Consider the following 12,632-nt stretch of genomic DNA (forward strand, 5'->3'; position numbering starts at 1 on the left):
GTACACCAACATCTCTCACTAACAGATAGTCTGACATCCTACCTACTCTGTACACCAACATCTCTCACTAACAGACAGTCTGACATCCTACCTACTCTGTACACCAATATCTCTCACTAACAGACAGTCTGACATCCTACCTACTCTGTACACCAACATCTCTCACTAAGTCTGACATCCTACCTACTCTGTACACAAACATCTCTCACTAACAAACAGTCTGACATCCTACCTACTCTGTACACCAATATCTCTCACTAACAGACAGTCTGACATCCTACCTACTCTGTACACCAACATCTCTCACTAACAGATAGTCTGACATCCTACCTACTCTGTACACCAACATCTCTCACTAACAGGCAGTCTGACATCCTACCTACTCTGTACACCAACATCTCTCACTAAATAACAGTTTGACATCCTACCTACTCTGTACACCAACATCTCTCACTAAATAACAGTTTGACATCCTACCTACTCTGTACACCAACATCTCTCACTAACAGACAGTCTGACATCCTACCTACTCTGTACACCAACATCTCTCACTAACAGACAGTCTGACATCCTACCTACTCTGTACACCAACATCTCTCACTAACAGGCAGTCTGACATCCTACCTACTCTGTACACCAACATCTCTCACTAACAAACAGTTTGACATCCTACCTACTCTGTACACCAACATCTCTCACTAAATAACAGTTTGACATCCTACCTCTCTCACTAACAGACAGTCTGACATCCTACCTACTCTGTACAGCAACATCTCTCACTAAGTCTGACATCCTACCTACTCTGTACACCAACATCTCTCACTAACAGACAGTCTGACATCCTACCTACTCTGTACACCAATATCTCCCACTAACAGGCAGTTTGACATCCTACCTACTCTGTACACCAACATCTCTCACTAACAGGCAGTTTGACATCCTACCTACTCTGTACACCAACATCTCTCACTAAATAACAGTGTGACATCCTACCTACTCTGTACACCAACATCTCTCACTAACAGGCAGTCTGACATCCTACCTACTCTGTACACCATTATCTCTCACTAACACTCAGTTTGACATCCTACCTACTCTGTACACCAACATCTCTCACTAACAGACAGTCTGACATCCTACCTACTCTGTACACCAATATCTCTCACTAACAGACAGTCTGACATCCTACCTACTCTGTACATCAATATCTCTCACTAACAGGCAGTCTGACATCCTACCTACTCTGTACACCAACATCTCTCACTAACAGACAGTCTGACATCCTACCTACTCTGTACACCAACATCTCTCACTAACAGACAGTCTGACATCCTACCTACTCTGTACACCAACATCTCTCACTAACAGACAGTCTGACATCCTACCTACTCTGTACACCAATATCTCTCACTAACAGGCAGTTTGACATCCTACCTACTCTGTACACCAACATCTCTCACTAACAGACAGTCTGACATCCTACCTACTCTGTACACCAACATCTCTCACTAACAGACATCTGACATCCTACCTACTCTGTACACCAACATCTCTCACTAAATAACAGTGTGACATCCTACCTACTCTGTACACCAACATCTCTCACTAACAGACAGTCTGACATCCTACCTACTCTGTACACCAATATCTCTCACTAACAGGCAGTCTGACATCCTACCTACTCTGTACACCAATATCTCTCACTAACAGGCAGTCTGACATCCTACCTACTCTGTACACCAACATCTCTCACTAACAGACAGTCTGACATCCTACCTACTCTGTACACCAACATCTCTCACTAACAGACAGTCTGACATCCTACCTACTCTGTACACCAGCATCTCTCACTAACAGACAGTCTGACATCCTACCTACTCTGTACACCAACATCTCTCACTAACAGACAGTCTGACATCCTACCTACTCTGTACACCAATATCTCTCACTAACAGGCAGTTTGACATCCTACCTACTCTGTACACCAACATCTCTCACTAACAGACAGTCTGACATCCTACCTACTCTGTACACCAATATCTCTCACTAACAGGTAGTTTGACATCCTACCTACTCTGTACACCAACATCTCTCACTAAGTCTGACATCCTACCTACTCTGTACACCAACATCTCTCACTAAGTCTGACATCCTACCTACTCTGTACACCAACATCTCTCACTAAATAACAGTTTGACATCCTACCTACTCTGTACACCAACATGTCTCACTAACAGACAGTCTGACATCCTACCTATTCTGTACACCAATATCTCTCACTAACAGACAGTCCAACATCCCACCTACTCTGTACACCAATATCTCTCACTTGCACACAGAGCCCTACAGCCTTCATAAAATTGCATTCATATACACATGTTGAAACATGTTGATTTAAAATATTCTGTTCAGCCTACCATCATCAAATGGTGGGCTGTCCAAATTGCTCTTCATCCATGGTCCATCATCTTTCTGTCCTCATTAAGAGCTGCTGGATCCCTCATTCTCCTTGGTCCCTAATTGTGCATAATCATGTTAGACTTTTTGGATAACTGAAGTGGCCAACAAGTGGTCATATTGGATTTTGAAAGATGAAGTTATGAAGTTATCAATATTTCTTTGGGAAGTACAGGATAGATTTTTCTCTTTCATATGTGGATTCCCCTTTGTCTAGGTTGATCATGTTCAATATTTGGACCAAATATATGATTAAAAATGACAGCCTTTTTTTTTTTTTTTTTTAATCAACCATTTTCAGATGGTTGACTGCTCAAAGCACACTTCATCTGTGGTTTGTGATTCTTCTGTAAAAGGAAAGTAGGGAAAAGATCCAACCTGATTTATACCAGTTTGTCTACTTGCAAAGCTTTCTGATTCCTTGTTTTAGGCATTCATATTTGTTGTATTGTTCAAGACAAGACCCAATTCATTAGATTTTGAAGGTAATATCTTTATCGAAATTTGTTTCTGTAAGTTGTTCATTATGACTGCATAAATCTATTATATGCTGTTATTAGTTGATACATACTATTTATGACAAATATTGTCCAATCAGTGCTCTGTGGTTAAATCAGTCTCTGCGTCATCGTGCTGTTTTGGAAAGCATATTTACAACAGATGTATGTTCTACAGTAATTGTCAGATAAAACCTCATTGACATATCTCAAGTGTTCTGCAGAATGGTTTGTTTGTCCATGTAATGACGTTGTGATGATACCAGTCCATCTGTTTACAAATTCTGGATTATTTCATGTAACAGAGATTCCATCAGGTTGTAAAAGAAATGCCTTCTTTTTATGATTTTGTACTTGTTCCCAAGCTTCTGTGATTATCGGCATGTTCTGGTATAAGTTTAGTCATCTTGAATATGTCTGATACTCCTGGTGGTAGTGTAATAGTCTGCTATCACAACAATGTTGGTTGATTTCATGCAGAAGGGATACCACAAGTGTCATCAGAGAAATTGTTAAAAGGGCATTGTTGTAGAAATAGAGGAGATAATGTAATGAAAAAAAAAATTAAGATAGGAAAAGGAAAAAGGGATAATCATTGAAGAGAAAAAACTGAAATGAAGGAACACAACAGAATCAATATCAACAGAGGAAATCAGGTGATTAGAAAAACACACCTCAATATTCAGATTAGAATGATATTAATTTGTGCCCTTTGGTATCAAACAGGAATGGAACTTGAAGGAAAGGTTCTGGAAATGAGTTAGATATGAAAAATGATTAAGAGAATTAAACACCAGTTTGGAATATTCATGCTAACCAAACAAGATCATCATAATTAAGGCCTATCATAAATCAAGCTTTGGTCATTATCAGTTACTACTCATCCCCTTGGAGAGGAACTGGTCTGGAGATTATCTAAACACCAGGCAGCTTATTGGTTAAAAGGCGATCTTTGGTACAGTGTAATAGCAAATATATAGCCACACTCCTGCCTCTACTAGGTAGAGATTGTACCTGTTATTTAAAGCATGTTGATGTACAGTATACGCCTTACATCAAAGAATTTTCATTGTACAAAATAATACCGATGGGTGTTGTCTTCTCATGTGTTATGTATATTATAAATAAGATCCAAAGGAGTATTTGGCCGGTGATAAACAATCTCTTTTCATTTAAATCAAATAAGTATCTACATACCACAGCAAAATGTAAAGAAAATGTCCATACATGTATAAGCACTCTTTGTAGTCGCTTACAATCGCACGTGTTTTTAAGCAAAAATGGTAATACTGTACAAACTTAGTACACAGTGAACTATTTCAACAGTAAATCACTGTCCTTTCTATCAAATGTTTAATTGCCATAGGAAGACAGTTTAATTCAAAACTAATAATTAATGAATTCTTAGCCATATGTCTCAATCAAGACACAAATTTAATAAATTCCTTCAGAAACATAGACATGTGCTGATGGCATTTTGGTGGCAATATCCACCATGAAGGAAAATCAAATGAAGCCTGTCATTTCTTAACAGTCGAACATTTAATTATTAATATCAAAAGATTAAAAGATAATTATATTCTAACCAACATATTTTTCAAGGTTCCAAATGTTTTGGTCAGATTCCTTAGGTCACAAATTAGAGGCATTCAGTATTCTCACAACACATCCATCAATGCTTCTTCAAAGAATACTTGTCTTGAGGTCCGTATGTATCCCCAGGAAACCAGTTCTGTTCCATCATACTGGGAAGGCTAAGAATGAATCAGGATTGACTTACAGGTCATGTCCTATTACAGGGATATGATAGAACAGATACAGAAGTTTGAGAACAGTTTAACATTTTTGTATTTACATTAGGATATACTTGTATAATACAAAATCAAGGTCTGCACCTGATAAGAATTTGGTGGTCCTTATAGACTCATCAAATTAGGTCAAAGGGTGGAACTGATTTGTTTTATTCAACTGACCCAGATGTTTAAAAAATGTATGTATAAACATGTACACAGCTTGGCAGTTACCAGCTGTGAGTTAAGATGCTCAGATATGTCCAATTTCACACCACATGTACTGGTGGTTGGTCTTGACTCCTACATCTTGCCTACTGTAAACACGATGAAAAACATTATTGAAATTATATGGACTTGTGAGGCTTCCTCATAGTATCTGCACTGAGTTACCCTAATCCATAGCCAAATGAACTGTTGGTGTCCAATTGAACTACAAAAAGTATAAAAGATGAAACACCTGTTTACAATATACATGTAAAAATTTTTACTTCTGTCTCAAAGTTTTTCATAATTGGTTCTTTCTAACATATAAAAATGTGTATGTTTTTTGTGATTCAAATGTAATTTTAATTTAGGTAATTAACCATGAAATTGCTTCAGGATATGTCTCAAGTTCTATTTTTATGTCTGTATTTTTCATTGGTAGATCACTTTTGTATTTTGAGATCCATTAGAAACAATAATAATACGAACTGAGGATATATCATGCGATATACATGTTATACAGAAATTGATCTGTCATAAAGTTGACTGCTTCAATAATTCTCTGCCTTATGCCATTTTCTTTTCAATTTTCGCAAACTTCACTCGAAGTACATATTTCTTGTTTGATGGATCAGACAGTGGTTTTGAAGTCAGAAACTCGACAACAAGTTTATGTGTATTTCCTTGCAGGCTTATTAAAGAAGCTGGTAACTAATGGTGACAGTTTAGAATTACTGATGAAGCTGAATTTGGAGGGTGTCACACTTCTTTCTATCCTTAAAAAGTTGTTGGTCAGCAAGAAAGAAGTCCAGCAAATATCCTCCATCCAGATTCTGTCCACCATTCTACAAAATCCTGATGGTCACTCCTCTAATTATACTGGGGCCATCGTACAGTCAGACCTCATGGGTGAGTACCATTTTTCAAGGTTATTTGAAGGTCTTTTCCTGTGTTTGACCTCTGTCACACCTCATCCAGACCTTCTTGTATTTTGATTTTGGCACAACTACAGAAAAAATCAGTTGTTACAACATGAAAAGCTCAAAGTCAGGATTACTACTAAAAGAGGGACATTTACAGCAACGTTAAAAGAAGTTAATGATACAAAGATATCTTGATTTCTCTAAGATGGGGGCCTCATCATCTCCCTTGTCAGATTTGTGGCTTAATGATGATGGATGTGAACAGATACAAAATATCCTCAACTGGTTCCAAATGTGAGGTATTTAAAGAAATCTTCCCTCAGACAAGCACATGCAGAAATGGTTTTGTGAGATTGTGCTGTGTTTAATTCACTGTCTTCATGATGATTTATTTTCATTATTGTCATTTTCCTGGAGGGAATGTTCATTAGAAGAGTGGTGTTCTTCACAAACCATACATTTATGAGACACTCTTGTGTTTTGCAAATCTTCATGGTTTTTATACGCCCGTCGAAAGACGGATGTATTATGGTATGGTGATGTCCATCCGTCCGATGTAAACCTTTATTTGTCCGGAGATCTCCTCCTACATTTTTCAGCCAATCTTTATGAAACTTGGTAGGCTTAATCACCATGATATGAAGTTGTGTTTTCCTGAACGGGGTTTTGATTTGGTGATTTAAACAAGAGTTATGGCCCTTTGTTTATTTCACTATAGAAATCTTGTCCGGAGATCTCCTCCATTATTTTTCAGCCGATCTTTATGAAACTTGGTAGGCTGAATCACCATGATATGAAATTGTGTTTTCCTGAACAGGGTTTTGATTAGACAATTTGAATAAGAGTTATGCCCCTTTGCTGTTTTGGATATTCATGGGCGTATTTTGTTCCGCTTTGCGGTACTCTTGTTTGTAATATGCTATTGTTGGTTTTTGAATGCCTGTAAGTGTATACGAATGATACATTTTGTTTTGTCCATCATCCACTTTTTTATTACAATAACTTCCTCCTGTGAACTGCATATATACTCGTGATCATTGGCTCTAAGTTTCCTGCGAGCAAACTTTGTATAAAGAAGTATGGCTTAGGCGTACTTGGTCAAAACATATCTGTATTTATGATTTGACCATTAGTTAACTGTGAACTTATTGCTACATAGATGATGTTGACCTTTATTCAGGATTGTGTAGATTTCACATATGCTTAACGCTTCAAGAAAACGGCCATTAGTGAATTTTCAAACCAAAATAACAACAAAACTTTATAACGATAGACATTGATATTCAGTCTGTTATATTAGATATCAAATCTTAGATAAATTCAAGATCAGATAACTGGAGATGAAAACTGTGAGATGCCTCTGAATTGAGTGCTACAGACCCATCAGCATTACTTGTATATACCTTGGTGTGTTAATCAATAAAAAAATTGTTGTCTTGTATATCTCTAGGCTGCATTAGTTATTTACACATCACCATGTTATGTCTGATACTCCAAACTTTCTTCCCTGTTCCCAACTAACTGTTCTGAGCAGATAGGTAATGAATTAGGCTTATCCAAAAAAAATAATGCTAAACATATACAATAATTGTTCTGCGTACCGTAAACACACATATTTTAGCAATAATTTTATTTTAGGGCTTTTCATGCTGGAAGTATTGTGCAGCAATAAGACCAGATAATTACAGGTTCTTTATACTGCTTATAATTAGTTACCATTGTAGGCATGCAAATTTATCTTTGCACTAAATTGCCAAAAACAGATAATGTGCTGAAAATTATTGAACCAAATTAAATATATTTACAGTGTATTATCAGTTTCTGTGATAACAGTTAATAAAATGATGAACAGATACATAAAATGCTTCATTGTGAAATCAGATGTATAAGGATGAACATGAAAGTATGTGATAAGAATGTTTCAAACATATTTTGTATCCCACAGAGTTCCTGTTTGAATGTCTCCATACTCGGAACACTACTCAGACAAGGTAGGGCAACATTGCATATCTACTAGATTTAACAAACTATACTGTTAGACCTGTTACAATGTCTCTTGATTCATATACAAACACTTGTATTATAATACTATAGAGTATGCTTGGTCAGTGTCTTAAAATATAAGCTGTATTTTGGTGAGAGTGAAGAAACAAGAATACTGCAAAAATATATAAGGCAGGTGTATTCTGACTATGGGAGTGTTAAATTTCAGGATCGAAAGTCTTTTATCCTGTTATTAGTACATGTTACATAATGAAGCAGTGTTATTTATATTGACATTATATGGTTCCCAGGTCAGTGTCATGAACGCTTCTTAGTTTACTGTTCTAAGTTTCAAATGGTCACAGTAATATCACCTTTAGAACAAACTGCATTCAGTATATAAAGTTTAAAGAGAAAAAGTTGCCTCAATGTAGGCTATGAGTGAATAGGTCTGGAGTGTGATTCTATCCATGTAATGTTTTTGTTATAACACATCAAATGAATAAAGACAACTTCCAGTTCAAGGTATTTGGATTAGTTAGTATGAATCTGGAATCAGGCAATTCCATGAACTAAATGCCAGTGTTATAACATTTCTCTAACACTTTTATATAAACATCCCTGATGTTCTGCCAGCATATGCATAAACTTGAAGGACATGATAATACTGACAGGTATTATCATCACATAGTCTTTAAAGTTTTCAGGACCACTGAAGTTAATGCCAAGAACAATTTCAGAGTTAAAGTTGTGGTAGGATAATTCATAAATCTCTTGGCTTTGTATCTACAATGATATACATCCTCCATTCCCAGAATAGGAACTTTGCAGTATATATAGAAAAGACTCTCATACCTAGTTTATATACAAGTTATAAATTGATTTTTTTTTTTCATGAATGAAAAGGTTACCAAGTGCAACAATAAGTCAATCCCAACTTTCATTTAAAATGTTTCATTGTTTGTAAAAAAAAAAAACCCACAGAGATCAGATTCACAGGAAGATCAGAACTAATTGGAAGATATCTTTTCACCCAGTTTGATTTGTATATAAACTTCTACCTTATCAAATAGTGCCTACCTTCTTTCTAGCTGACTTGTGTACTGGATAGGAAATTGTAGGAGCCAGTGTAATTTGTGAAAAAGAAAAGATTTAAAAGTTTGGCAGGTGGAGAAGAATTTATCTTATTGTTGATTGACGCCTGACAAACGATATCAGATCCTTAACCAATTAAAACCTCTGTTATTTTAGGGTCAGCCAATGAGAGATTTCAGAAAATTGACTTAATGTCTTGTTAGTGCCAAGTGATGGGAAAGGTCAAAGGGATGTAATTGTACTTTTATCATAGATTTCTACATGTATCCATAAATAACACAGAGGAATTTTATAAGATAAAAGCTGAGATCTATATTACATTAAGGTTTTAAAATTATATCAAGTTTAATCAGTGTTTAAAATAATGTTGTATCATTGTTTAAGTCATATCTGTGAAGCTATAGGGTGTTTAACAAGGATATGCACCAGTTGAAAAGAGGTCAAGTCTTTTGAAAGGTAAACAAGAAAATAGGTTATTTCCTAAAAATTTACACTTGATTCTAAAATTGTGTCTTGTTGGACATTCTGAACATTGCATAGTGTCATACACAGAAATTGTGTGAGAGAATATGAAGTTTAGGAATAACATCAGTGCTTTAAAGCTTACCTGGCTAAATGATGGGACATCAACCATTAGTTGGTTATCAATATATTCAAGGTCATAATATGGCTTGTAGCATGCAAGGATGAAGGTTTAAAGCTAGTGCATGTTGAAGGCCACACTGGTCATATAAGAATCACAGAAAAGACTTCTTTACAATTAAGAGGCACATTGGTCATGAATTTGGGGATCTGACTTATTCCTGGAGATACATGTGGGAGTTCTTCCTAGCTTTTCCAGAAAGACGATCCCACAAAAGACTTCTGTACAATTAAGAGGCACATTGGTCATGAATTTGGGGATCTGACTTATTCCAGGAGAAGTATGTGAAAGTTCTTGTTTTTCATAGTCCTGATAACCAAACCTGTTTCCTTTCATGAAAAGTGAAGATGAACTGTAGTATTACATAACAGTTCTGTGTTCTAATGTCAGGGAGATGTAGAGAACACATTACTATGGATGATAGCCAAACATGACATTCTTGTTTTCTTTCATGAAGATTGAAGTGAAAATATTTTGTTAATTATAATGATATTTTTGGTCAGTAACAGCAAATAATAAAACTGGGCATTCCTTTCATCTGCCGATTAAGAAATAACACCAAATTTTTGTCTCGTCTCTGACAACTCTGAAAATTAGGGTTGCTGAGAATCTGTACTTAAAAGTTTTGTGTTTAGTTTGGTTTCTCATGTAAAGCACAAGTGCTATTCTTATCAAACCTGGAAAAGTTACATTCTAGTATGGAAATCTTAAACCAGCCAAATAGACTGCATGAATTTCATTTTGTGTGTATGTGAGTGTGTGCCTGTGAGAGAAGGGTGTGCATGTGCGTGGTACAAAGTTTTAGATTTTTCATGGTGGCTTCATAGACTTATTGTTTGTTCTGTTCACTTCAGATTTGTTGTACAGTTATACTGAAACAAGTAAAACATCAAACAATTTTTCCTCTTCCTCAACTGAAAAAGTAATATTTTGGGGACAAATATGCCATGCTTGAATGGCAAATATTTAGGCTGTAAAATTTTGATTTGGAAGGAGCAAGTAAAGGCTGGTGTTTTTTCAATTCAAGTTATTTGAATAAGATACAAGATACCTACTGATTCCACAGTTTCATATCATCATGTTATAAAAACTGTTCAGGATTTTGTCTCCTCTTAGTTATAGAAATCCCACTCTGGATAAACATAATATAAACCTGTTGAATTAAAGATAATGAAATACCTCTCAGTTTAAATTTTGGAAAATTACATAGGGTTTATGTGAGACATGAAAAAGTCCCACTTTGTATAAACAATTGAAAAAAATATTTGCTCAGACCAAGTAAGAGATACAGGAACCTCATTGTTGGCAAACAGGGTCCAGTAAAAGATAAAATAATCCAAAAGTTGGTATAAAATAGATCACTAGGACAAAGTAAGAGGTAAAGAAATCCCATTCTGGGTAAATGACAGCAATACACCTGGTCAGATTAAGTGATAAGGAAATCCCATCTCTACATAAACAATGGATACACCTGGTCAGAGTAAGTGATGAGGAAATCCTGCTCCTGGTCAGCGATAAGGAAATCCCACCTTGGGTAAACAGCAGAGATATTTGTCTGTTTGGGGTAAGAGATAATAAAATCCCACATAGGGATATTTTGGGTAAAGAACAAATATAGACCTGGTTAGAGTAAGAGATCAAGAAATTCCACAGTGGGTAAAAAGTAGATTCACTAGGTCAAGGTAAGCGGTGGGAATCGCATTTTGGGTAAAGAACAAAGATACACCTGGTCAGAGGAAGAAATAAGGCAATCCAACTCAAGGTAAACAATGGATACACTTCTCACCAGGTCAGAATAAGAGATATGAGAACCCCATTTAGGGTTAACAATGAATTCACTCAGTTAGAATCTCACACTCTGGATAAACAATAGATACACCTGGTCAGTGTAAGAGACATGGAAATCCCTAGATAAACAATGGATACACCTGGTCAGTGTAAGAGACAAGGAAATCCCACACCAGGTAAACAATGGATACACCTGGTCAGTGTAAGAGACATGGAAATCCCTAGATAAACAATGGATACACCTGGTCAGTGTAAGAGACATGGAAATCCCTAGATAAACAATAGATACACCTGGTCAGTGTAAGAGACACCAGGTAAACAAAATACACCTGGTCAGATAAACAATGGATCCCACACCAGGTAAACAATGGATACACCTGGTCAGGGTAAGGGATAAGGAAATCCCACACCTGGTAAACAATGGATACACTTGGTCAGTGTAAGAGACATGGAAATCCCTAGATAAACAATGGATACACCTGGTCAGTGTAAGAGACAAGGAAATCCCACACCAGGTAAACAATGGATACACCTGGTCAGTGTAAGAGACAAGGAAATCCCACACCAGGTAAACAATGGATACACCTGGTCAGTGTAAGAGACATGGAAATCCCTAGATAAACAATGGATACACCTGGTCAGTGTAAGAGATAAGGAAATCCCTAGATAAACAATGGATACACCTGGTCAGAGTAAGGGATAAGGAAATCCCACACCAGGTAAACAATGGATACACTTGGTCAGTGTAAGAGACATGGAAATCCCTAGATAAACAATGGATACACCTGGTCAGTGTAAGGGATAAGGAAATCCCACACCAGGTAAACAATGGATACACCTGGTCAGTGTAAGGGATAAGGAAATCCCACACCAGGTAAACAATGGATACACCTGGTCAGGGTAAGAGACATGGAAATCCCTAGATAAACAATAGATACACCTGGTCAGGGTAAGAGACATGAAAATCCCTAGATAAACAATGGATACACCTGGTCAGTGTAAGAGACATGGAAACCCCTAGATAAACAATGGATACACCTGGTCAGTGTAAGAGACATGGAAATCCCTAGATAAACAATGGATACACCTGGTCAGTGTAAGGGATAAGGAAATCCCACACCAGGTAAACAATGGATACACCTGGTCAGTGTAAGGGATAAGGAAATCCCAGGTAAACACACTGGTCAGGTAAACAATGGATACACCTGGTCAGTGTAAGAGAGTGGAAATCCCTAGATAAACAATGGAT

The 12,632-nt window shown here is 36.6% G+C and overlaps 1 protein-coding gene across 1 annotated transcript in view; it reads left to right on the forward strand.

The window, feature by feature from the left end:
- LOC132559829 (meiosis inhibitor protein 1-like) overlaps positions 1 to 12,632 on the forward strand; it is a 61,218-nt gene that overhangs the window by 27,329 nt on the left and 21,257 nt on the right. Inside the window, exons 7-8 of the mRNA XM_060224458.1 lie at positions 5,642 to 5,860; positions 7,820 to 7,865. Coding sequence (XP_060080441.1) covers positions 5,642 to 5,860; positions 7,820 to 7,865 — 265 coding nt within the window. The remainder of the gene's footprint in view (positions 1 to 5,641; positions 5,861 to 7,819; positions 7,866 to 12,632) is intronic.

This window comes from Ylistrum balloti, unplaced genomic scaffold, assembly GCF_031769215.1.
Source record: "Ylistrum balloti isolate Yb309-2 unplaced genomic scaffold, AGI_CSIRO_Ybal_v1 Utg370974, whole genome shotgun sequence".
NCBI classification, from domain to species: domain Eukaryota; kingdom Metazoa; phylum Mollusca; class Bivalvia; order Pectinida; family Pectinidae; genus Ylistrum; species Ylistrum balloti.